Source organism: Spodoptera frugiperda, chromosome 29 (genome assembly GCF_023101765.2).
Source record: "Spodoptera frugiperda isolate SF20-4 chromosome 29, AGI-APGP_CSIRO_Sfru_2.0, whole genome shotgun sequence".
NCBI classification, from domain to species: domain Eukaryota; kingdom Metazoa; phylum Arthropoda; class Insecta; order Lepidoptera; family Noctuidae; genus Spodoptera; species Spodoptera frugiperda.
In genome coordinates this window covers 3,219,654-3,247,651 of record NC_064240.1, presented here as the reverse complement: position 1 = coordinate 3,247,651, position 27,998 = coordinate 3,219,654, and the positions used below count along the sequence as shown (strand labels likewise).

At 37.2% G+C, this 27,998-nt stretch overlaps 3 protein-coding genes across 3 annotated transcripts; 1 reads left to right on the top strand and 2 right to left on the bottom strand.

Moving 5' to 3' along the window:
* Positions 1–18: 18 nt before the first annotated feature.
* Positions 19–27,088, top strand: LOC118268495 (protein Lilipod). Its single transcript, XM_035583016.2, has 10 exons — positions 19–389; positions 1,830–2,094; positions 3,563–3,790; positions 5,014–5,079; positions 11,078–11,230; positions 15,750–15,952; positions 17,616–17,777; positions 23,254–23,485; positions 23,764–23,920; positions 25,744–27,088. Exons 1-10 carry the CDS (start codon positions 327–329, stop codon positions 25,904–25,906), a joined length of 1,692 nt encoding a protein of 563 aa, XP_035438909.2. The 5' UTR covers positions 19–326; the 3' UTR covers positions 25,907–27,088.
* Positions 5,736–9,867, bottom strand: LOC118268497 (hsc70-interacting protein 1). The gene is made up of 3 exons (XM_035583018.2): positions 9,431–9,867; positions 7,160–7,405; positions 5,736–6,139 (listed from the first exon to the last, which is right to left on the bottom strand). The coding sequence occupies exons 1-3, from the start codon at positions 9,701–9,703 to the stop codon at positions 5,927–5,929; spliced, it is 732 nt and encodes a 243-aa protein (XP_035438911.1). The 5' UTR covers positions 9,704–9,867; the 3' UTR covers positions 5,736–5,926.
* Positions 27,077–27,983, bottom strand: LOC118268496 (ribonuclease P protein subunit p30). Its single transcript, XM_035583017.2, has one exon. The coding sequence runs from the start codon at positions 27,865–27,867 to the stop codon at positions 27,085–27,087; it is 783 nt and encodes a 260-aa protein (XP_035438910.1). The 5' UTR covers positions 27,868–27,983; the 3' UTR covers positions 27,077–27,084.
* Positions 27,984–27,998: the final 15 nt, after the last annotated feature.

The following is a 27,998-nucleotide window of genomic DNA, read 5'->3' as shown; positions in this document are numbered from 1 at the left end:
ATTCATTCGGTTGCTGTCAGTCAAGTCAGTTTTCTTCCGTCATTCGCTCATTATAAATCAGTCGTGTTTTTATTACATTCACAATTTCGTTGCGTTGCGTGCTACTTTAAAATATTTTCAATAACAATCATCTTCGTTTAATCTCGTCTGCAGTGTCGGTTGTGTGGTGAATATAAAATTAAAAGTGTTGTGTAAAAGACGGTGTTTTGTTTATTATTCTTGATAACATGTAATGTTTTTTGAAAATGAAGTGCTATTTCAATGGTAGGCTCAGCAAAGAAACACCAATATTTGTCAAAAGATAAGAAGTTTGCAAAAACGGTACAATGGATGATGATGAGGCAGACTTGCGCGAGCAGATATTCCACAATAATGTCAGGGAGCAAATTGTAAGTACCGCAACAAAGGCTATTATGTTGTCTTGTCTTAGCTCTTCGATATTCGCCGTAGCTTTGTTTCAATTGGTGAATATATATTCAAGTTTTATTATTCATCCCGTTTCGTAGCAAATGTTTGACTAATAAAAGATACAGGCATTTTTATAATTTTTTTCAAAGGTCTCTAATCAGAATAAACTTTATTTGGGTCACGTAATGGTACCCTGGGTCATTAAACATAGACAACCCTCTATTTTCAAGAATAAAAATGACCTGTATGTTTTTAATGTCCATGACAGATCCTACTGTTATCAAACATTACTGGAGCAAGGTCAGCCCTACTATTTGATAACATTATTTGGCAAATATGAACTGTAAAAAAAATATCTCGAAAGATTATTCACTATTAGAAGTTGCCAAATATTCCTCTAACAATATATTCATAATATTGTTGATATAATATAGAAAAGTGTTTAGAAAACAATACTTACTGCTTGCTACTAAAGTTGAATATTGCAAAAACTTTCTGAAAGTGAAGAAACAATATTTTTTTCTTTGTTTGTACTTTGGATGTAGCTTGAAGTAAGCAAAAAAAAGCATTTGCAAAACTGGATAATTTATTGTATCTATTAAGATTCTATACATATAATATGTCCGTATAATGCCTAATGTTGTGCCCATGGGCCTAGACATATCATATCTCCCAGTCTGTTAAGATATTTTTTTCATAGATACCTGCTGCTAATTTCCTTCTAACTATTCTAAATATATTGCCTGTAAGAGTGATAATTATGCAAATTACTAAACTGATAGGAACTTATGTACTACAGTTTTAATTGTTCTACTAGTAACTAACATGAATGGAATGATAAAAATTGTACAATAGCACATTTCCAGTACAGATATCATTGTCATAAAAATTACTATAATAGTTATACTTATATGAATAATAGGTAATTAGAAAATGCTACTTCTAAAATGCTTCTAATTGTTTTTTTCCCCATTAATGTTTATATACTACCTGTTCTGCTATTTGACTGACATTAATGTCCCTATCTATTTAATAAATACCAACATAAATGAAAAAGTATTTGGCACATACAATACTAGCTGCATGAAATAACAATGCATTTCAAGACATTAGTTTGTTTATTTTTAATTCTACGAAACAGCTAGAAAGTTTCAGATATTTTATATGCTCTCCTGAGTGTTTTTACATACTCACTCTTGAGGAATCTCCCAATAAAACAATTATAAAGAAGATTATACTTAAGTTTAATTCATCAGCTGGTCTTTCCCGGTGACATAGCATATTAGATTAAAATATAATATAGTTATAGTGACAAAATCTTTGAAGCTTATGGTGGAAGGATACATGCTTTTCAATAAGACTATATTCTACTCAGGCCTGTAGTTTGTATAAACTTAGAAAAATATATTTCTTTGTTTCAGATTTTCCTTCTACTATTCATATTACTGTACCTTGTGTCATTTATGCTAATTGAAAAGTTCCGACGTCGAGACAGTGAGGACTATTTCACTGGAGATGAAGATGAAGTCAAAGTTTACAGAATCAGTCTTTGGCTGTGCACCTTTGCACTAGCCGTGTCACTGGGCTCCGCTCTCTTACTGCCTGTATCTATAGTCAGCAATGAAGTACTCATCCTATACCCTAACAGTTATTATGTCAAATGGCTCAACAGCTCTCTCATTCAAGGTAAGTGTTAACCCAAAAACATCTTAATAAACAATCAAAGTTTCTATGTAAAACAAGGAAAATTTCAAAGGCTTTAAGGTATACTATTCAATGCTTGGTTGATTTTATCACCAGTTAAGTAAACAGAAGTTGTTTGATTATTACTGAAAACTAAACAAATAATTATCCTAAGTCTAAAACAATAGAAATTCTGTGATCTGATGTAATAAAAAAGTGTATGGAATCATAACAATTCCATAATGAACTCAAGGCCTGATAGTTATTTCTTATTATACATTCATATTAAACCTGCCTTGTTATGCCTCACAATAGATTATTGTTATAGGGCAGAGATCTGCAAAAACAATTTGAATGAAATCGACAATTTTCGACAATGTTTACATAGAAATGTCTATTTTTCGAACAATCCACCGACATTTAGACGCGTATGTCTAGAAAAAATACATTAATGTATTTAAAGATATCATTGTCGCATCATCGTATACTTTATACAGATACGTTGAATGTTTAAAACTAAAATATAGAAATAGAATTTAATGTAATAGGTAGAGAGACCTCTGTCTCTACCTATGTCGATGTCGTAATGAAGTGTATGTACCGTATGCAGTAGGGGAGCATGATTGATATCGTGACAGACCTCGACACGGGGGCTTTACGTGTAATTGTGTGCACGTCGGCGTTAACATACGTTGATGAATTGAAAAACGTCATAAAAATTCAAAAACCAATATTGTTAAGCCAAGAGAAACCGCAGAAATGAATAGTTTCACTTGTTATTAATACAAAAGGCTTTTCAGACACGCTTTTAGAGATTTTCTTATGAATGTCTCTGACGAGCTGACCTACATTTCAACTTAGCTGTGTGCAAGTATGCACTCAGTTTACGTCAGTTAGTTTAACAATCCTATCTATACTAATATTATAAAGCTGAAGAGTTTGTTTGTTTTTTTGAACGCGCTAATCTCCGGAACTACTGGTCCGATTTGAACATTTGGTTTTGTGTTGGGAAGTGCATTTATTGAGAAAGGTTATAGGCTATAAAACATCACGCTATGACCAATAGGAGTCAAGCAGAGCGGGTGAAACCGCGCGGAAGTAGCCAGTGTAATAGAAAGCAAGTTTATGAGTTAAAACCAACCATTTTCCTATGCCTATGACTAAAATATTGAAATAGAAAAACCCAATTATTTACCCAATACATTGTCCCATCAGGGAATAACGCATGGTCACGTTAAGTATCCGCGATTACAAGCGAAATTGATACTTCGTCTTTACATAAATATTTTAAAACAGGCCCCTTGCCGCGTCTGTTCATCATACACAGAAATATACGGAACTGATTTTTATGCAGTTTTTACGACTAGATTTTTGAGATTAATGTTTTAATTCCTTAATATTTATTAAGTACCGTTAGTCAAACTGCTAACGGAAAGCTAGTTTTAGTTATTGATGGTATAAATTGTTTCAGGGTTATGGAACCACGTTTTCCTGTTTTCCAATCTGTCAATGTTCGTGTTCCTGCCCTTCGCGTATCTGTTCTCGGAGTCGTCCGGTTTTCCTGGGTGTAGGGGACTGAGGGGCAGAGTGTACGAGACGTTCATAGTCCTCGCGTTACTTGGTGTTGCTATGCTGGGCCTGGCCTACGTCATCTCAGCCTGGTTGGAAGGCGACCGATCCAGTATTGATGCTTTGCTTAGTAAGTATATATGTATAATTATATATATTTTTTTTTTTTTTTTGAGGGGGAATATCATCCAATGACTTCTCCCGCCTTGGGCAAGGCGAGAGGAAGTGTCAGACTCTTACTGACTAAAAACCACCCCGTTCCTTCTCCTGCTTTTCGACCCGGAGCCCCGGTAAAACCGCTAGGTAGTCCGCAGCTCCGGATCAGATATATGTATATATTACTCCATTAATTATGTATAGCTTTATCGATTCAAATAACGGTAATGTAGATACGCAAGCCAGCCAATAATATACATAATACCTATTATTTTATGTTTACGCGTACGACGGCTTCCAATTCAATCAACTAACACAATCGTTTTTCTTTAGTATTATTAATACACTGGAATTGTCTTGCCTGTTATAATAATGAAACAAAAAACCGAACTTTTAGTGTAATATTAGATTTTTTGACGAAAGCTATTAGTGTTCAGAGGAGCGGTAGTGGACCGGTTACTGCTAGACAGGATATACATACATAAGTACGAGGCAATACATATTTTATGACTTCCAACGATATTTCAAGTATATGGTACAGTAACTTCATACGGTTCACAAATAGTGCAATCAGGGTAAATGATATACGTGTCCGCTGTGTTCAATTGAGTGTGAAGAAAGCGAGCGCACTGTATGTAATTATTCGGCCATAGTCAATGTCAATGTATGTGTGTCGGTGTCGACTGTCGATCCCTCTGGAAACTTCTCTTTTAACTATAAATAGCTATTTTTTTGAAATTAAGCTATTTTAATACAAATGGTGAGGATAGAATCACCTTGAATCACATTGAGAAATAGACCCTTTTCAAGAAACAAGATTTTTGAAATCTTATTTGGTTTTATTAAAAGAAGTATAAATAAAAAAATAGAAATTCAAATGATAATTTTACTATCACTTATCCGTAAGTCGAACTCGTAAAATGAAACCGCCAAAGAGTTCTCTCATAAATAACGCCTGCTTCTAAGATTTTGCACCGATTTCACATCCTCCTTAACTGGGCTGCTTGAATAGATTAAACGGCTCATTCGTTGCATCTATGCACAAATTGCAGATAAATGTGTGATGTCCTGATTGCTATGCCCGTCACACGTCAGCTGCTGCGAAGCCCTGGCCATCAAAGTCGAACCTATGATGCGTGTCAAATGTATTGTATGTTAAATTGGTATTATTAACATTTTGCCATTGTTTGCTCACAGATTTGTGGACGTACCTACCTTTCCTGTATTCCTGTGTGTCGTTCGTTGGAGTTCTTATGTTACTAGGTGAGTTATTAACATTATTTCTGTCATGTATCTTATCATTTATTTCATAATTGACAATGTCTTTAAACCCCTTATCAGTTAACACTGCTACAGTCGATCGGTCGTTAACTTGACTGCTTTCTTTATTGTAAAAACTTGATACACAGACTGGTTCCATGCAACTTTTCTATCAAACTGCAACTACACATGATCATCAAGTGACTGTTTGACTACGTATATAATATTACTCTTACATTCCTCGGGTGCATGTGCACGTTGCATGTTCTGCATGCGAATTATCAAGAATTCTATGAATATTTGTTTGTTTGCACAAAGGTCTATCGAAGCTTTAAGTTAAATGACGTCACGTGGTGGCCCGCAGACATTGACCTCTAATTATTACATTCTGTTTATTTCGTTACGAGTCGTTAGTGAAGGTAGCGTGCATCGAACTCAGACCTCGTTTATGCTTTTTCAATAGTATCAGTAATGCCCATACTGAGGTTCTTATAATAGGCACATTTCATGATGAAGTATCGTAGTAAGAAGAACTTATATAATAATGTGACCATTGACTTCTATTCAGCGTTCTAATCGATTACTGTGTAAAGTAGAGCAGTAGTATATTTATAGTTTATCGATATGACTGCACTGATAACGGGCATTTAAACCAGCTGTAATCTTTTAGAACCAATAAAACTTTATTAACTAAGGATACACGTGAATACATTAACAATAAATGTGGCGATGACGTGTCTTATCGTGTCGTCCGCCACGTATGTTTAGCAAAAAATAGTAAATAAACATATGGAACCTAAAAGTAAATAAATAATTCTTTCTGGGGACATACAAACATGTAAATTCTATTTTATTCGGATTCTGCTGTATCGTCGTAGTTTTCTTCTTTGTCCAGATAGTCGCGTACCAATTCGGCGTGCTGGGGAAACATGGTGTCCAATTCTTTCCTGCAGTCTGCCAACTTGTCCCACTCTTCTAACTCCTTGTGTGCTTTAGCTTGATAGAGGCGCGCTCTGAAGCTATTCTCATTGAGGCGCAGTGCTAAGTCGCAATCACCGAACACCTGTAATAGCAAGCATTTCATACGCAGTATATTATAATCGGTTGGTGTCCGTAGAAAGCCGATGTGCTGGCAACCTATCAAGAGTGGAATTTTATCTATTTATGCCAAGTGCAGTTTCAATATACACTTTGGCACTTATGTAATTTTGCCTATTCCTCTTCAAAGTTCTTGTAAAAAATACACATAGACAGCTTACGAAATAAAATGATGTTAGCCTGCAAATAATAACCCACAGCCTTTTGTTTGTTCAATTTGTCTGATGTAAGTTTCTGGTTATTGCGTATTGAAAATGAAGAAACTCCATCGGTGTAATGAATACAGGTACAAATTACAATCCATTTCTGTATGCTTCATACAAATAACTCTTATTTACTTACTTGGATATATGCATGTATCGCTGCCTAAACGAACATGGGCTACGCAAAAACGAAATTTCAATATAAATGTAATCTAACATAATTTTCCCATAGCCAAAAAAATCGAGAAAAGCCTAGATTTTTCCTGTATTTTGCTGCAAAGAACAGTATCGTAGTTCCCAAATAAATAATTACTGAAGTTATCTATGCGATAATCGCCTAAATGTTATATCTTTTAAAGAGCCGGCCCTTGTGTTAACCATGTAGATAATATTTTGTTAATTTCTAGATAACGGTCTCGTTTACATTTGAAACATAAATAATATCAATTTTATCTTCGCGCCACACGTTTATTTAAATACAATAATCACTCTGTTGCTTTGCGGATCTGGGACAATGGCCGCTTTGGTCACATCTCAATGCAAAAGTTAATAGCGAAAACGGTGTACGACCATTTACGTTTAACGATGCCATTAGACGCCTGTATAGCAACGAGGTGCTATTGAATCTATAATTAAAATGTAGGTAAAGGATGCGTGGATCGCTTGTCTGCACTGAGAATAAACGTGTCACGTTTATGAACTTTAACCTCATCTAAAATAGTGATTACAGGGTTGCCTATAAAATAAAAGTCTACGTTCGATAGGTACGAGTGTATACTGACCGTGTCGAATTTTCTGAGTTTGATTTTAGTGAGTGCTCGATCACAATACAGCATGGGGTCATCACGGATTTGTTCAATGGCTCTGTTGTAACAGGAGAGGGCTCTGTCGAATTCTTCGCGGCGGAATGCCTTGATGGCTTGGGTCTTCAACGTATCAGCTCGTTCGCGTCGCACCTTCCGATCTTGATAGCGTTTTTCTGCATCCTTGCTCACTTCGGCCATCCATGATTCTTTATCCATTTCACCCTGGTGATAATAAAAAATACATTTTAATCAACATAGATAGATACTTGCGTATGTACATCAACTGATTACATATGGAAAATCCACATTTGTCTAGAAGCAATTAAAATAAAAGCATTGAACGACGTATGTAGATTGGATAACGAATTGATTAATTGTGGACACGATTATCAGTCTGTTACAAAAACACTGTAGAGTGCATTTAGATGGGCATGTAGATAAATGCATGACCTCACTGAAGACATAATATTAAATACTCTGTGTCTAAGTCCTAACACAGAAACTGCAGATGTACAAAATAAATATTTAATTATAAGGAATGGTAGTCATTTCAATTCTGAGATAGGTAATATTAAATGCTTATCATAAATTAATTTTGTTATTAGTCAAGCTACTACTGGCTATGTAAATGGTACATACATTTTATATGAATAACTTATTAATTATTACTTTTATTGTTGTTTAATGTCCTTCAACTGCTTTGTTACTTACACAAATGTGATTAAAACTAGACGTAAGGAGGCTAAAGATTAAAGATAGCCTAAATACCTATTTACTATCTAAGTACTTATAAATTAATTTCAATGTGAATCTAGTTGATTAATTTGAAGGACAATGACCTTGTTGTCCAATAACTCATAATTATATTAAATTCGTAAATATTTGTCATTGAATTTCTGATAATTATTCACGCAGTCGTAATAATTGATAGAGTATATCTATTGACAGTGCTGTCATGTGCGATGTGTTCTACTGACCGAATTGTCCCGAACGGTATTTTAACACATGCTTAGGACACTTCGTATGACAGTCTTTATTTATTTGAATAAGAACTACAAAATGTTCACGTCGTAGTAAAGTCAAGATCACAAAGTAAAGACTTTTTTCCTCGTATGTGCTTAGCAAAATAAACAAATAACGAATACATTAGGTTCAGTAATCTAGTCTCGTCGTGTTATTTAGAGATCAATAATGCATGTAGGAGAGACAGCGAAGCTCATCGTAATATATGTAAACATTACATGAATATTTCTATCAGCACTGCAAATAGAAAAGAACAACAGTATCTACACGAGGTGGATGTTTATTTATAGAGAAACGCGAGCCAAATTGCTTTCTCTGATAATATAATGCCGTACGTGCACCTCGCATCTAGAGGTCTACCACGAAAGTGCATTACATGACGTTGAATGCAGATGCAAGCATAGACTCTACGCCTACTTAAGGTACGCGTCCACAGGCCCGCATCGTACGCATCGCACGCACCGCACGCAACGGATTTTAGTTTGTCTTGTGTATAGAAACTCATACAACTGCGTCCACTGATCCGCATCGTACGGACCGCATCATCAGCAATGCCTACATGCGATGCGTACTGATGACGTCATAAGGAATGCGTACGACGCGTGCGATGCGTACGATGCGGGCCTGTGGACGCTTACCTTAAGACTCGACCACTTAGACCTGGGTCTGTATATTACATCATCAAAATCTATTCAGAGTTTTGACGACCTAATTACAGACCCACGTGAACGCTTTTGGCATGTTGTTGTTGTTCTATTGTCGTTCGCAATTAACACATGTAAATATTTACATAATATTTTGTTGCGTAGTTTCTATAATGTGCATTCTGCTTAACACTAATAGTATAGTAATTGTCCACGCATTAGCTATATGGAACACATACCAGGTGTGTTTCTGATAACCTACTTTACTCAGGTATTGACTAATGGAATTAAACGATATCAATTTACACCTAATTCCATGATAGGAATTAGGTAAGAGACGCCAGTCAAGTAATGGAAATATTCGGTATTGTGAAACAGAAATTGTTCTTTGACGTCAAAACAGGATCGTTGAAATAACTTCTTAATATTTCAACTTGTAAACCTGTTTTGTGTAGTTCCCTCGGTATCCCTACCGCTAGTTAAGTTGGGGAAATAAGCTTTATTGTTATATAACGAAGGGTGTAAACAGGTTACGTTTGAAACTTCTAAACAGGGTACCGAAATAGTGTCAGCTGCTCACCTCATCTTTCTTCCCGAGGTTATGAAACGCTTTCTGATTGATCAGAGTGCGGTTTTGTTTTACTTTCAGTTTAACGTCGTCGTCAAGTATAACTTTCCCATCTAAGTACTGGTCAGCAAGAGCCTTAGCTGCCTCTGCCTTGGCTTTGTCCCCACCAGCCATGTCTTTCACAAGACTAGACACTTCGCCAACTTTCTTCATAAAGTTGTTGAACTCTTCATCCAATTCTATCGATTTTCTGTCCCTTATAGCAGGATTGTTGAGAATGCTCATTGTCGTGTGGATTAATATTTAATAACAAATTAACAAAAACGTCTACAATCAGCTTGTTTACAAACTGTCTCTATTGACGTAACAGCTATCATAGCAACCGTTGTCAGGTTAAACATAGACGAAAATAAATGACAAGTGACTTGTGTAAAAAGTTATTTGTTGAGGTCGTCTATACTTATATTTATCCAGCATGATGTTGATGACCAATATTTATTATTCTGTTTAATGTACGTCAGTGTACAGATAATCTTACGTTTGTAACTTACGGTCTCGGTCGCGGCCGAGTTTTTATGTTCTAGTCGATTCTATATTTAAGTCAAGGTAAAATAGAAATGTTTCCGACTGGTAAATATATCAACATGTGTACTCTGTGTACTCTGTAGTACTCTGAACATATGCTTCCTTGTTTTTTTTTTTGTTGCCTTAATGTTAATGGTTGCGGAGTGCCGCGTGTTGCTTCTAAAAAGTATTTGCGTATGACCAATATAACATTTGCAAACAAAAACTGACTCGTTAAGTACCAAAGTAATTTATATGCGACTGTTTGATGCGATATTGGTTGGTAATTTTGGCTAATTTCGCATAAATCAGAGTTAAATGGTCATTCATCCATTTATGTATGTTTTAAAACTTACCTATACTAGACAATGTAGGTAAAGGATAGGTCCATTATTGTAGGTATATTCAAACTGCGAAGCTTCAAAACATGACGCCTTGAAGTCATTATGTGACTCAATTATTGTCTTTAAAGAATGTTTTGAAATATGACGGAGCTCATTAAATGCAGGTGATGTGCAAAGTTTAAATGTCGGTGACATTTAGACTGCATAGCGCGCTATGGCCCAAAAATATAATTAGACTCAATTAAGCAGTAGGTTGACTATATTCAGGTTAATTTGTTCTTGAATTGCGACTGCGTAGTGCGTACGAAATAATGCGACACAGTTTAGTATACCTACGTGTAGGATTCTGAGTCGCAAGCGCAATGAATGATGACCTGCCAATGACGATTGAGACGATAAAATTAGAACTACAACTATAGTCAGACTATTCATTCAAATTAATCGAACGGCATGTTGCTTTAAAAATGGAGATGATACAAGACATACTCTTAAATTAATCAATCGACATATTCGATAGATTTTTTTATTCTCCTCTAATAATATCTTCTGATTTATTTCGTTGCGGCATCCAAGACAGTCATTCATGTCACTGGGCTGCGCTGGACTTCGATGTTCCGGTGTTTTCATGTTTGTGTCTACTGTAGATCCTAGCTTACAGGAGTTGCAGCGAAACGGAAGGATGACGCGGGCTTGTCCCAAAAAAAAAAAACATATTCGATAGACATTCCACTCAAAACATAATTGTTTCCAGTATTCACTCCGCTCGGCTTCGTGAGATTGTTCGGCGTGGTGGGCGGGGTGCTCGTCAAGCCCCAGTTCCTGAGGGATCTCAACGAGGAGTACTACGTGTACTCTTTCGAAGAGGACACCATCAGGCGGCGCATCAACAATGCTGTCTCTACAGGTAAACAAATGCACGAGTTTTTTTATACACAAGTTCTGCATCAGTTGAATGACCTCGAACTCTATGCTATTTCTAGATGTTGTTAGATCAACTTTATACATATGTTTTATAGATAAAGTTATAAGTAAGTATACTACGTTTTTATACAACAAAGAAATGACATGATACGAATATGATACTCGGAGTTTGTATTAGGATGACACACATAAGAAGGACTTGAAAGAGAGAAAACGTATTGTGCCAACCCAAGGTACTAGTTTGGAATAAGTGGTTATTCATACAATTTGTGGTTTATTATAAACTTGTAGCAAAAATAAAGATGCAAGACACTTCTGAAAAATTATTCAGGTCGTAAAACAGTTTCGATGTATTTAAATGGTAAACTAAACTACGCATGAAAACATTTCGGTACCTAGTACCTATGTACCGCAACGTAACACGAATGTAAATAAAGTTAACAGTACATCGCAATCGCAATGATTTATGCTATCTGATAGATAGAAGGTTAACTAAACAATGCAGTAGCCAAAACCAAACTCACAAACACAATCATACATACTATATGTACGTATACAAGGATACAGATACATTAACCTGTGTGCGTAATGATGCTGTATTCTCTTCCTACATCGATGTGACGGGCTTAACCTCACGAACTGAGGTGACCTTCCTCAAAACATTAGTTTTAAAATCGCGTGCGGAAATGCTAATAGTAGGTAGTAGTGTACATTAGCATTGACTATTTTTACCTAATTATTTACGAAGCTACATATTTTTGTTTGAAGAGCTTCTACTACGAATTAGCTGTTCGTTTTCTCGAATTCTTTTCACAATTGATTCGTTTGAAGGTCGTTGTCGTTGCGTATCATTATGCTACGTTTAGGAACGGAAATCAGTACAGAGTTGGTACAAATTACTTATAGTTGCGACATTTTATGGGTTTGCATTGTTGCTATTATCTGTTTGTAACAATTACCTTATTATTTGTTTGTTTAAACTAATACCTTTCCGTAGCAACGAAGCGTCATAGTGTCTTGAGTTTCTACATCATAGTTTCAAGCTAAACGCAGCATAATGTCGTTAGATTTCCTTTTCTATGTGTTTCACTCAATTAAGTTAATGGTATTTGTAAATAGGTATCATATTCATTAAGGGGTGTTGTATTTACTCACCTTGCCACGCAATGCTTTCCAATTAGGCGTCGGTTGAGCTTTGAAGTTCTCATTTATCTATATTGTATGCTTCATATTTATCTATATTATTCTGTTCTTATTAAATTCTTAACTTCTGAGTTTCTTGGATAATATATTAAAGTGCTTGTGCTTTTTGGAATAGAGTTAGAGATTATTACCGATCTTTACCACTGATTAGTACTAGGTTACTCGTATAGGCGCCAAGCTAGCCACCTGCTAAGAGATTTGTTTGGTTGATTCTAGTTATAATATTATCATTATAAAGATCCAAATCATTCTGTATTTATACACAGTCCTACATAGACTAAGTACTTACGCAACTACGCATTAACTGTACCCTTAGTATGAGTTTGCTTTACGTTTAAAGTTATCGAAACGAGAGCGCGTTCGGTGCTCCGATTGGCCGGCTCGAATAAACCAACTAATCAAAGCGCCGAACGCGCTCTCATTTCTATTACTTTATGTTAAGCAAACTCGTATTAAGGGTACTGATATAGATCCAAATATATCCCGTAAAAGAATTTCGCACGAACAGATAATTACAGCGCCTTGAATGGAGTACGGGCGCAATAATAATGAGATTGTGTTAGCAGTTAGCTCATACGATACAGCTAATTAAGATTCTATTAACATGGATAATGCTTCCTAAACAATTGTTTGTTTTATCTTACGAGGCATATCAACTGTTTGAGGGTATTTCAATGAGCATTCATGTACATAGAATTCGATGTGGTCATCAGCTCTATAATTTAGGAAATAGTTATTATAATGGTTATCCTAGTTTAGTAGGCACGTTAGAGTGAATGTTTGCGTTCCATAATATTCAAGTCTAACTACCTAAGTATGTAGATTGTCTAGTAGGTGTATAGTAGGTGTTTACGGCATAAGCTTAACATACCATTGCAAAACATTGAGCATGATTGCATTTACTTTGAAGTTTAATCAATATTTTACTGTACTGTGACATTGTGCAGTAAATCTTACCTGATCGTCACGCACTGGATGTTATGTAATGAGTTCATCAATTTGTTTTATATTTGCCATGTGACATCGTACACTAAACGATAGACGTTTCGGGTGCGCCTAATTGAGCCTCGGCAATGTTTCATCAACTGTAGTACAATTACTGTACATTCCATCGCCCGACATCATCTTTTGATTTTTACGAGACTACAACTAAATGAGCCAAGACTTGACACTAACTACCACGTAAATCGGTGCAGTAATATTTTCGTATCTAGTAAAATCTACATTTATTTTAGAATCGTATTTTTGGATAATGAGATTTTAAATTGTGCGGCACTCGTAAAGAATAGATTTTCTTGTAGGACTGTTACGTGTCGTGGGTGTAGTGTTGAGACTAATAAAATAGATAAATGTTCAATATAATCTATTTATTTTACATTTTCGACTGTGTTCTTGAAGTTAGTTAAAAAGAAAACAAATATAATACCTACTTGAGTTAAGGGTTGTACTTTTTCCTCTGAGCGTGTTTTACTTGTAAGATTTATCCTGTTAGTGTTGTATTTAGTTTCTTAACGAACTTACTTAATTTAATATGCTGACTTTGCGTCTCTAGTCTCTACCAATCTTCAACCTGGTTACTATAAAAGCAACTTTCCTCTTCTAACGGGTCTAAGCCGCTAATAAATAACAGTTATTCAAATACACAAAAAACGTTGTAATCATGTATTCAATGACAAATGAACCTAACTACGTAACGATAGTAATATGACCACGAAACACGGTGACCCATCCAACAATAAGTCTTATTTACAAACATTGTACACGAATGCTGCTTGTCTTTAATCTTCTAATACTTAATGCTATGTTTATGTTACTTACTTATGGGTTATTAATGTTATTATGTTAATTTAAGTATGCTACTGATCATTATTCTGTTTATATTAACATTATTGGCGTTAAGTATTTAGGGATTTTAAAAATACACTTGGAATCATTTCTTTTGATAGTTTTTTTTTTGCTTTTTCATCTAATGCAGCTGGATTTGTAGTTTGTAGAAATATACTTCGCATATTTTAGTAAGGTATTCTATTTTTAAAGGGGAAAATCATCCATTTCCTTCTCCCGCTTTGAGACTCTTACTGACTAAAAACCACTCTTACATAATAATTGCTTTTCGAACCGGAGCCCCGGTAAACCCGCTAGATAGCTAGATAATTATGTGCCCTGCTTGTAAAATAAAATAATTTTGTACGTATCTTGATCACGTTGTTCACAGAATTATTATATTAAAACAAAACAACTACAACATAATTGATTTCACGTCAATAAAACAAAAAATAATTTAGCATAGCTCGTTTTGATTTAATTTGTTTCTTTTATTATAGGTTAGCGATACCCAGCCGTTTTTGCTACAGAATATAATTTTAACTTTTTTATGATAAAGGATGAATGTACATTAGTTTTTCAAGAACATACGTCATATTGGTCGTACTTTACTTTGGTCATTTTACGTGTTTATAGTCTCTTTTATTACATAAACATCATTCAGGTATTATTCAGAAGGTACAGCCGTATTACAGTTGCATTTTTAACCATTATAATTTTTATTTTTCCTTTTTAACCGAGTAACAAACTTAAATAAATTGTCACATTCGTTTTTAGTGTTCATACATTGTTTGTCTACTCGGTACTCTTTAATTTTGCAAAGAGGTTATCAAGAAGTGTGTCAGCCGTGGATCGGTTAATGAACGCGGCGTTAACGAGCTCCAGTGCAAGCAAACACGAACCGACAGACTTGTCTATATCAATGTTCACCTTACAACGTCAAACACAAAGATTTCTTCTTTTTTTCTAAAGATTAATAGTTTGTGTATCGTGTTATCTTTAAACAAATCGGAGGAGAGATGCAAAACAGATACGTTTGTTTATGTTTGCTAGAAGTCCTAGCTTATTTTATGAGGATGAGGATGTGTGAAGTTTAATTGCGACGTAGACTCGGATGCTCCATTAATTTAATTTCATTGTTTCTTATCATAAGAAGGAAAAGTGACTGCACTATTGTTGTGCCGTTATTAGCTACTTCAGGCAGTAAAATGTATAATGTATAAAAGCTTGCGTTGTGTGAGTTAGGTTACCGGAGGCCCAATTACCCCCGTCCCGAATTTTACGTATCTTCGATTCCCCAATAACCCTTAAATTCCTAACAGCCAAAAGGCTGGCAACGCACTTATAACGCCTCTGGTTTTTCGGGTGTCCATGGGCGGCGGCGATTGCTTACCATTAGGTGATCTGTCTGTTCGTTTGCCGGATTTTAATATAAAAAATGTATTATTTATCGAATACTCATTATATTTCTCCAGGAGTGGGCTACATATCCCCCGAGCCCATGTACCCTGACCGCGGCGACATATCTGCGCCACTGGATGCTGATGTGTCAATATCAAAGGACAGCCAGCGAGCTGCCGTGAAACGGGGCAAGGAGACACCCTTGCTTCGTTTGAGGAATGGCGCTCTCCAGGCAGGACTGAATGAGAGGCTGCACCGAGTCGTGTCTATGAGGAAGGTAAGAAGATTTGTAAGATATTTCAATTTTAGGAATAAAAGGATAAGGATTTCAATGGAAGAGAGATGTACCTTTGAGGATATAAACCCTCTTGTGCGTGATGCGAATTGTGTGAGGTTTTTTTATTTTTCTGAACAGTACCCCACGCTAGGATTTTCTCCTCTGTCGTGGGTACGTTTACAGAGTTCACATACACATTTATCCATGCGTGCATTTTAGATAAGCATTAATTTTAATATAGTAAGTAATAGTAAATTACTACTTATTAGATTTAAGTTTTTAGATTTTTCGGTATGAAATTCCGAATAGCGCAAAAGCAGCGAAGGAAAGTCAAAATTTAAGTACATAACAATAATTGCGTTTCTAAGCAATCTGTTAGTATTTCGATAAAATAAAAAAAAAATGTCTGGCAATATCCAAATTATCGATTCTGTTATTTCTGACAGGTAATAAATTTTTAATGGTTAATTATAAATTGACGCGAGTTACGACTACCGGCCATTGTTCGTCTTGCCATCCTCAGTATACCAGCAGCGGTTCATTGATCGATCGATTTGACAAAGGTTGTCCTGCCTCACAGGTCATCGTCTTTCTGTCTTTTGAAAATGCGTGATAATAACTTATCCAGTTAGTAACAAAACAAGTTTTTCAGATGCACATAGGTCACTTGTTTATTCTATTGTATTGTATTGAAAATTATTCTTTTACATATTTTGAAGACATTGGCACTCAATGTGTAAATGATTTATTACCGAAATTCATTTATTTCTTACAGAGAAGTCAAATTCTTGTGTTAAATTTTCCATTGCGTAGGACCTTTTAGTGATATTTGTATTCCATAGCGATTTTTAAACTGAAAATATTTTTCTAATAATAGACTGATATTCTAGTAAAAACAGAAAGCTTAATTGTATGTTTCGTAGAAAGGACTTAAATGAAAGGACGTAGAAAGTCCGTGATACAATATCGATAGACGTCCAAAAAGAATATAAGATGTCTGCCAAGTAGGCGACATCGTATCTATGTTAATTTAGACAAGAATCCATAACCGAACGGGATGACTAAGACTATTGCCTATGTATGAAAACAATGATGAATAAGTAGATAGGATCAGTACATTTGGCGCTCCTTTATCTCAGTCTGATAGATGTGACATACATACATATAGGTATAGACTATAGAAAGACATTATATTATTTGTGAATGTATTATGCTTACATTATTAATTAAATTAGTCAGACTTTCTTTATAGCTATACTGTAATAATGTACATACGCTTATATTCACGTGTCTTCGTCTTGAAAAATACTGTTTTTTTACCCGACTGCGCCAGAAGGAGGGTTATGATTTTCGAAAGTATGTATGTAGTATGAAAGCCAGCAGTGTCTGTGCCCTCACTAAGTCTTCATATTTAGAATGGGTCCCGACTGCTTCAATTTTACGATGACTTTCTTGTTTTAGGTATTTTTCATTTTCATATTATAAAGAAACGCAGTCGGGTTTTTTGGTTTTTTAAATTACCTTTTTTTTAATAACTTTCGTGAGACATACTAAATTAACTAGTCGAGTTCCTCGTCAAACAGTTACGAAGATTGTTTTTGTTGTAATTGAAATAATTTTCTTCACAATATTGTGTTTTAATGTGAAAGTTTTGTTTGTCCAGGAAGTAGAGGGTCAACGCAAGACATCGTCCCTCCAGCGCAACGTGGTGTACCCACTGGCGATGCTGTTACTGCTAGCGCTCACCACCATCACCGTCCTCATGGTGCTGCAAAACACGCTCGAACTGCTCATCGGTATCAAGGCTTTGCCACTTAGTACACGGGTCAGTATATTTTTACCTTATCTTTATAATTTCTACAATACCATACAGTGATACTGTAAAAGACTTGGGTATTGTTTTGGACCGAGACTTCTCCTGGGGACCTCAGCTAGGACAAGTCAGTCGAAGAATGTTTGCATCTGCGAAGTCTTTGTGCAGACTTCGTAACTTTCTTCCAACTGCTACTAAAATTGCGCTAGCTCAATCACTTCTCCTTCCCATTCTCGATTATGCCGACGTCAGCTATCCGGATCTTACCGAAGCGCAGTTAGATAAACTTGAGCGACTCCAAAACTTTAGTATAAGGTTTATATTTGGATTACGCAAATATGACCACGTTTCCGAATATCGTGCAAAACTCAAGTGGCTGCCGATCCGCCTTCGCCGGAATACTCATATCTTATCTCTTCTATACAATATACTGTTTAATCCTGCTACCCCCCATTACCTCAAGGAACGTTTCAGGTTCTGTCATGACACACATTCTAGACCAGTACGGTCATCGGAGAGACTCAAGCTTGAGATGCCTCAACATGAAAGCAGAGCCTTTGACCAATCTTTTACGGTTCGAGCCGTGCGGCTGTGGAATGCGCTACCGCTTTTGGTAAGGCAGGCACAGTCGCTCGCTACTTTCAAGGTGCTCGTGAAGGATCACTATCTTTCAAAGCTGTAACACAGCGTCATTGTTTCCTTGCAGTCGTTTTCTTTCTGCTATCACATTTTCTTGTCATTTGTAACATAACTATTATTTCTTGTGTATATATGTATGTATGTATGTATGTATGTATGTATGTATGTATGTAGGTATGTATGTATGTATATGTATGTATTTGTGTATGTATGTAATTGTATATTCATTTATATGTAAGTACACTTAGAACCACCTCCACTAACATTCACCATCTCCGTCCACCCAAAGGTTGCCTGGAAGAGATCGCTGTAAGCGATAAGGCCGCCTTTGTACCCTACCATCCACTTAGCGCTACTTATATTTATTTGTCTGAATTGTAAGAGGTGTACAATAAAGTTTATTATTATTTTTCGTTTATTTGTTTAACATTCTCTAGATTTACATTTTTAAATACTACACATATAAAATAAAATAATATTTAAAAATATAAAAATAGGAGCCGACCAGTAGCGGGAGCATGGTCCAAGCCACCGGTGGTTAGGGCTCCAGAGACAGAAACCTCCTCACAATACGTGCCGTTTCGAGGAGTACTGCCTTCTGCATCAGGCCCTTGATCCATCCGCCCACCCCAGCCTCCTAAGGTGGTTGTCGAGGCTGTTGGGAATTAATCCATTGGCCGACACGACTATCGGCACAACGATAGCCGAATCCACATTCCACATGTCGACAACCTCGTGAGCCAAGTCAAGATATTTTATTTGTTTATCTTTTTCAGCTTTCACGAGGTTCTCGTCATGAGGGATGGTGATATCGATTATCATCGTGCGGCGCGCTTGTCGGTCTATCACCACTATATCAGGTTTATTGGCTACAATAGTCCTGTCAGTGATGATAGATCGATCCCAGTACAACGTGATATGGCCGTTTTCGAGAACTGGATCGGGCACATACTTGTAGTATGGAACCTCAAACTCAACAAGTTGGTACTGCAAAGCAAGTTGCTGGTGAATAATCTTGGCCACCTGATTATGTCTATGCAAATATTCACCATTAGCCAAACGACCACAACCAGAAATTATATGTCTTATGGATTCACCAGGACTATGACATGCCCGACATATGTCAACGGTCCCATCCTTAATAATATATTTCCGGTAGTTATTCGTAAGGATAACTTCGTCCATAATTGCACAGACAAATCCTTCAGTTTCTCCAAAGAGATTACTGAATCGTAGCCAAGATACAGACGCTAGAAAATCTACACTGGGTCCATGAAGGGCCCGGAAGAAGCGTCCGTGGAGCTCCTTGCTATGCCATACCTCCTTGCGGTCATTGACGCTTAGTACCACAGGTTTGCGCCAGTTCTCTTTTGCTAAAGATAGTGGAGTGAATCCATTGTCCACTGCTGCTACTTCTCGATGCATACCCTCGTTTACTTTCAGGAAATATTCCCTGAGGTTGCACACCTCACGGTTATGAAGGGTCTTAGCATTTAATAAGCCTCGACCCCCACATTTCCGCGGGATGTACAACCTCATGATCGATGAACGAGGGTGATGCATACGATTTGCAGTCAGCAGTGTTCGGACTCGCCTATCCAGGGTGTCAAGTTCAGTCTGAGTCCACTTGAGTATACCAAAAGAATACATCAGAACCGGCATGACCCAACCGTTATAGGCTCGCACCTTGTTTCCGCCTGATAATGAACTTTTCAGCACTTTATTCAGGCGGCCAAAGAAGCGTTCCCGTAACGATTGCTTCATGTCCGGTCCATTAATGCCTAATCCCTCTGACATACCCAGGTACTTGTAAGTATCATTTGCGGAGAGCGCTCTTAGTTTTGTGAGATCTGAGAGTTCTAGACCCTCAGATTCCACAATCCCTCCTCGCTTCACATGCATGACAGCACATTTATCTACTCCAAATTCCATTCTGATGGAACTACTAAATTTTTCAGTTATTTTCAGTAATTCCATCAGTTGTTTGTTATTTGGAGCAAACAACTTGAGGTCATCCATGTAAAGCAAGTGGGATATGACTAGACCCCTTCTCCGCAAAGGATAGCCTAGCCCTGAAGCCTCCAATAAAGTACTGAGAGGATTCAAGGCCAAGCAGAACCATAGTGGGCTCAGACTGTCACCCTGGAATATTCCTCGCACTATCCTTACAGGTTCTTCACTCCCTTGGATTTGTCTACATCCCGGATAGCAAAGCACAGTACTCCATTGCCTCATACATGACTGCAAGAAGGCGCGTAGAGTTGCATCTATCTTATACAACTCCAGCACCCTCATGAGCCATGTATGTGGCACAGAGTCATATGCCTTTTTATAATCTATCCAGCATGTAGACAAATTCTTTCGGGACCGACGAACCTGTTGGCTTACAACCATATCAATGAGGAGTAGCTCCTTAGTTCCACGAGACCCCTTCCTACATCCATTTTGAGATACAGACATAATGGAATGTTTTTCAATATGTTTTGTTATTTTTGTTCTCAAAATAGATGTAAGAAGTTTATAGACCGTTGGTAAACATGTTATTGGTCTATAATTTTTGGGTTCAGTGGAACTACCTGATTTATGGAGCAGATGGGTAACGCCTGTTGTTAGAAATTGGGGCAACGATCCAGCTTCTAAAGCTGCCTGGAATTGCGATGCTAAGCGAGCGTGTGAACTGGTGAACCATTTGAGCCAGAAGTTGTGCAGCCCGTCTGGCCCCGGTGATTTCCAATTTGGGACCGAACAGGCTGCACTGCTCACATCAGAGGAGGTGATTATCACCTCCTCCATCTCTGGCACAGTTTCACACCTTCGCTCAACATCACAGATCCAGTCATCCTCTGTGTGGCTGACAGGCACCGACCAGATGTTGCGCCAAAATGTGTTAGTGGCTTCATCATCCGGTCGCCGCCCATCAGTCACATCTTGGTTGGATCGTTCCCAATTTCTATATACCCATCTCTGATCTCTTTGGAACATGCGATTCTGAGTATATCGCTCTACTCGTTTTTTGTACCGCCTGATACGATTTGCCCATGCGTAGATTTTCTGCTTCAGGAAATCGATGCGCTCTGTAACACGTGACATGTATTCATGAGGACTGGTTTCAGTCCCCACAAATGCACGTCTTACAAAGCGCATCACTCTAGGACGAGTATTGCCATCCCTGAAGCAGGATAGTTTGCCGATAAGCACCCTGGCCTCACTGATACGACGCTCAATCCTGCACTGCCAGGCTGGTACTGCTGGTTTTGGTCGGACTGCTGCGTCAAGATTCGAGAATCTGACGTTAGCTACTCGACAAGCTGCTACCGCCCCACAGTACAGAATCGAGTGTGTATCATAGAGGTTTTCGCTACTTTCAAAATATGTTTTAAGTAGCGAATCCAGAGCGCTTACCAGCGCCCTATTTCTTCCACACATGGGCAAACGTGGCAGTTTTGGTTTTAAAGGAGCAAATCTATACTCACGAATTGCATCCTCCAAAGCACTCCTCAGTCGTTCATTGCACTGAGTACTTACTTGTTCAACCCTGTCGTCCTCCACTCCAGCGGCAGGAGTGGTCGGTGTCACATTTTGTGACGCTGTAGGTGTTTGTACCACCTCTTGTGGTGGGGCGGGGACGACACGGTTGCGCAGTGCTTCTGAGCGTAGCCGATCAAGTGCAGCCTCGTCCAATCTACGATTGCGTTGGATGACCCGCACCTGATCCGAGAGTCGTTGAGCCGAGACGTTGACGGATGGCTCGAGTACCTGAAACATCGACAGCATCCTTTCACGGTACGCAGTGAGGTTGGTTCCTCCCTCCGTAGCACCGTAGTACGCGCGCATGACGTTCTCATTTATTGTTTGAGTCCATTTCATGCGCCGCGCACAACCACCGGCAGCGGGGACCCGTCCCGGGGTCTGTTGACCCCTGGCTCCCAAGCCCGTCGGTGGCCGGCCTCTCCTCGGCCGACGTACAGGTGGCGGCGATGTCGGTGGGGAGAAATATTCGTCGCTCGAGCTCGACGCTACTGCTGTCACCGGTTCGTGGTTGGGTTCCGGCGACGGCGAGGCGGAGCTGAGCGACGAGTCCGGGGATGGTGGGGGTGCGCCTCGTGTCCTCCTGGCTCTCGTCAACATGGTTTTATTATTATTATTATGTCTGTTCTTTACATAATCTCGGGACCACAGGGTCCCGGACCTTTGGAAGGCGTACGAGGGGCCGAAGCCAACTCGCAGAGGCCCGTTGAACAATTTTGATCTAAATGTAATGGGACATCAGCCGGCGATTATCCCTGTATGCACTATGGAAGTACACCAAAGGACAATCCCCGGTTGATGCAGGACTATTGTGAGATATGGTAAAAGGAAATGATAGGGATATGGGTGTGGGTGGCTGTGGAATAGTTAACCGGTTAACTATGGGGACTATGGCCCCTGCCCCTGACCAATATTGAAAAATACGGATAATTATTATTTCTAGCTTGGTTTGTGGAGTGCAAGATTTTATGGTTTAATGGCAACTGATGCGATGCGAATTTCTTCACTATTGCAATCTCCGAACACAACACTAGCTCCCATTAAATCCGTGGCAGATACTTTTAGAATAACTTATATAAGACCTATGTGTATATAAATCGGGGCTAAAATTAATATAAGTAAATAAGTAATTGCCTACTATTGTGTTAGAAACCATTACTTAATGTTACAGAAATTACAATTTATTGCATTGCATTTATTGCATGATATTACGATTCTTTAATTAGAATAAATTAGGCACGTGTGGTTATCGAAAATTGCATAAGAATTAAGAATGAATCTTGAATGTAAGACTAATGTAGCAATAATAATGACGTTACAGCAATTCACGCTGGGCATAGCGTCGCTGTCGAAGCTGGGGTGCGCGGGCGCGGTGCTGGAGGCGTTCCTGATCGTGTACCTGTACGCGGCCTCGCTGACGGGGCTGGGCACGCCGCTGCGCGCGCTGCGCCTGCTGCCGCGCGCGCGACGCACGCCGCTCGCGCGCATCATCGCGCACTGCACGCTATTGCTCGCATACTCCACTGCACATCCACTGCTCGTCAAGATGCTCGGTATGTTTACGACAAATTTCATCTACATTAAAATGCTATTGTTCTAAGTTATGCGTCTCTTTGTTATTATCTCGTAAACTAATCATTGTTGAGAGGAATAGGTGATAGAAAGATGTAGGTCAGTCCAGACGATAAGCTTTTTTCAAATATTGGTCTTGATTACAAAGTTCCTATTACTCAACATTTCGCATTCAAAATCCCAATTGGTAACACTACTAAACAAGAATTCACGCTCGTTTTTTTCCGACAATAACAATGTTTCGTTTCGTTTCCACCAGGCATAACGAACTTTGATTTGCTGGGTGAATTTGGGCGCATCGAATGGCTGGGGAACTTCAAGCTGGTTCTGTTATACAATGCCATATTCGCGGGCACGGTGACGCTGTGCCTGGTCAGCAAGTTCACGGCGAGCGTGAGGCGTGAGCTGTACAACAGGTTGGTGGAAAATGTCAACACGGTCGCGCACTGCGTCTCTTTCCTCAACAACTGAACCAGCGTCCCCCTCCCTAAGCTCTCATACATTTGACACCAGCCCACGCTGCGCTCCGCACAGCCCCAACCAATATGGCTGTCTTATTAAATAAGTTTGCGATAAGAAATTGGTAACATTCTTCACAGATCTGGTTCATTAGTCCTTAATGTTATCGTAACTAGCGCAGAAAATAGTATTGTTGGTTTATACTTATATTGAATTGCACAAATAAAAATTTTGAACATGTGAGTTGTATTGTGAAATAATGTCTTCTCTTTCAAATGTTTCGAATGCTCGAACACACAAGAATTTGTAATGTAATAAATAAAATGACAATCAATAGGTATTATTAATAATTAAATTAATAGGTATTTGTTTAAATAATTAATTAATTGCATACATGTATTAATAATAAGTGTTCATTAGAGAAAATGACAAATTAATAAAAATAGTAAAAACAACACTATTATAATAATCATTACCAATATGGTAGATTTTATTAGTAAGATTATTGCATTTATTTTCTACCAATAAAATAACTTCTATTTGTTTCGGTTCCTATTTTAGTATTTTATAATATGAAAATTGTGTCATAATTACTATTTGTAAATTGTAATATTGTAAAGTTTTTGAGGAAAGACTCGCTAGAATAAATTTGAATTTTTTTATTGCCAATGAGACTGAATTTGTTAAAGTTATGATTAGGAACAGGAGATTATTTATTTTATTTCGTTACGTCTATATAATTACTAAATGTGACTGGATGAATTACAATAATTAATTTTAATATAATTTAAATTTTAACATTTGTGTAAGATTATTGCCATGAAGTTATAATGTATTATTGTACTCTGTTATATTTAGAGCCACATTTTATCGTCTCAATTTCTTTTGATTTGCGCTGTGCATTCATATTTCGCAGTGATTTTAAATTTATAAAAGACATTGAAGACTGTTTTTATCCTTAGAATAACTATAGATTTATGTAAGCTTTTGTTGCTCAATTTTACATCACACAATTAACCCTATAATGGTGATGAACTATCATTTTTAATTTCATGGTTGACATGTTGAGGCTATCAGATACAATACACCATTCTAGTCTATCAGATCTCTGTTGCAGGGGATCTCTTACGAGCTTCAGCATATTAACTGTTAATATTCTCGAACAACTAACCATTTCAATTTTCCATCAGATATCATTATTTACATACTACTAAAGCGCAAACTTGAGTTTCCTTAGGAGAGTTTATATCACATAATAATGTAGCAACATGTATCTAGTGTGTTTAAAATAAATGTTAATGTATATAGTTGACGAAATAACGCCAGTGGTGCTACAATTTATCATTAAATTATTCTAGAACACACCACAAGATTAAAATATGTAATGTTATTCTGTAATGTACTTAGAACAAGCATTATTAGGGCGCTTATGTAAGTCTTGTGTGTGAATCTCGATTGTTTGTGAGTAGAATTATTATATTTAGTGTGCGGATTTTATACATTTTGTATTAACTTGTACCAAATGTTGAGATTGCATTTGAAACAATACATAATAAAAATTGATGTGGTCCTTTTTATTTTTGCCTATAAGTTGTGGTGATGCCTCCCCCAGTAGTAGATATCATTATTATTAACCTATATCATTGCTTACACCTGGTTGCTGACATATCATGCTTTTGTACAACATAGCTTCTGCTTTACATTTATTAATACAAGTATTTATTCAGTCTCATTAGGTTTGTTTCAAAAACACATTTTAAAACACCTTCCTTTGATTTAGATTCAGGTGGATTGCAGATGTTTTCACTTTCCCAGAGGAAACAAAGCCCAAAGTAATTACAAAGCCTGCATTAAATGCAACAAGAGCATCCGTAGAGAGAAGCCCAGCTCCTGAGGTTGAAAATGTTGACACTGACACTGCTGAAGATGCCAAGACAAAGTGAGACAATAGACAGTGGTACATGATTACATGGGGAAATAATGAAAAAGAATATCTTTAAAATGTCTATGTTTGAAATAAACCAAAGTCTAGGGTAACAACTTAAGTTATGAATTGCGCTGCATACTGCTATACCCATGAAGTGCTAATTCCATTACTTGCCTTACCATCACACAGCCAGTGTGAAAAAACTCAGAAAATATCATATTGTACCTAGGGCCTAAGTGCCTATCAAAATCTATAAAAACCTTAACATGTCCAGAAAAATATGAATATAGCATAGGACCATAGGGTCCTTGTCTTACTGAATGTGCAATATGTGAATGATTCATGTGGTCTGATTTTTTTAAATTAAGATGGGAGAAATAATTTTGAGGTATTGACAATATTTCTTCCATTGAAAAATACTATAAAACATCAATTGTATTTTATTCTGTGAATAAAAATTAAGTGTCATTTGAAAAATCAGACCATTTCGTTATTGTTTGAAAATGCATTTTGTGTCATGATGAATGTGATAAGGCTTGTCACAAGCTTGCACAATTATACCAGCACAGCAATGAAATTGCTTTTGTACATTGTAATAAGGAAAAATTGTGATGACAATAAGTTAAAAGTTCTTCATAAAAAATCTATTTGCAATCAAACACAAAATGATCAATTTTTACTTTTTTATAAGAATAAAACTCTAAGCTCAATTTACACCGCTGCAGAATGGAATGGAGGCGTCAGTTTCGCCTAATGTCGTGAGAAGGTGCATGAATTCCCTCAAACTGTTAATGTAAACAGTTGGCACCTAAATGATGTGACTTATCCCACCAACTCCATGTTTGTTCCACTGGATTCTACAGGAGAATGTCTCCCTATTGCCCAAAACACATGCAACCTTTTTTGGTTCCTTTTATTTTAATTTGTATGTTAATTATGGTTGTGCACAGATTTTGTTGAAAAAGGTTGCTTCCATTACATTCCGCAGCCATGTAAATTGACCATAAGTTGTAAACTTTATGCCTGTGACTCAAATGGAGAATAATTAACTGTAAATGTATATTTTGATGTATTATGTATTTTAATGAGATGTGTCTCCACTACAATATCTGTGATGAGTTAATATAGTTATTCTGTATTTATTGGAATTATTGTAAATATTGTGATTATAAAAAAATAAATAATGTGAACAGTTTAATCTTCAGACATTTTACTGTCATCATTTATTGAATCAACAAGTATATAATGTTTACCGTTTTTCCTGGCCTCCGCTTTTAGGATAAGTCGTCTTGCATTGTTCCTCACAACTTCGAGGCTCTCATTACTGTTGAGCCCCAGTAGAAATCCCAAATTGATGACATCATGTACATCTCTAACTTGCATGTAATTCTCAGCTCCACTGGTCACTACTATGTTCCTTGACTTTCCAACTGCATGATATATGTGTGCAGTACTGATGATGTTCTTTCTGCATGTTGAGTCTCTTATAGCTGGTGAGTACATTATTTCGAAGAATATTCCCCTATCCACTGCTTGTGTGTACAGTTTTCGGCTTATTTTGAAAGGAATTCTACATACCGGTTCAAAAGTTATTATATCTATATCCATAGAGGCACAAGCATACTGGAAAGCTTGTAAAGTCTTAGGTAACACAGCAATTATATCATACTGTTTAAGATTTTCAGATTGATTAAGTTTGTGCGATATACTAGAGTCAGAGAATTCAATAGTTACCCTCTGTAAAATATTCAGTTTTGAATTAGGATCTTTAACAATATCTGCTGGCGGCGGTACGTAGTCCTTCTTATCCCTGGTTTCTCCTTTCTTCTTCTTCTTTTTAGGCTCATCCGAAGGTTCTTCAACATGTGTATTGATAGCAATGGTATTGAAACCAAGTTTTTCTAAAAGATGTAATTTATCAGGTTCAAAATTTTTGCTGACAAACAAATCACAAAATCCCCAGTTGCGATTAGCCATGTTATTCAAATAGAACCCTATGTATACAATTTAGTTTCGACGGTTTCGGCACTTCTAGAGAAAATAACGTGCTATTTGTTGTGAAAAGAACATTTGTCAACAACGTCTGTCAAATCAGGTTGACAAGCTGT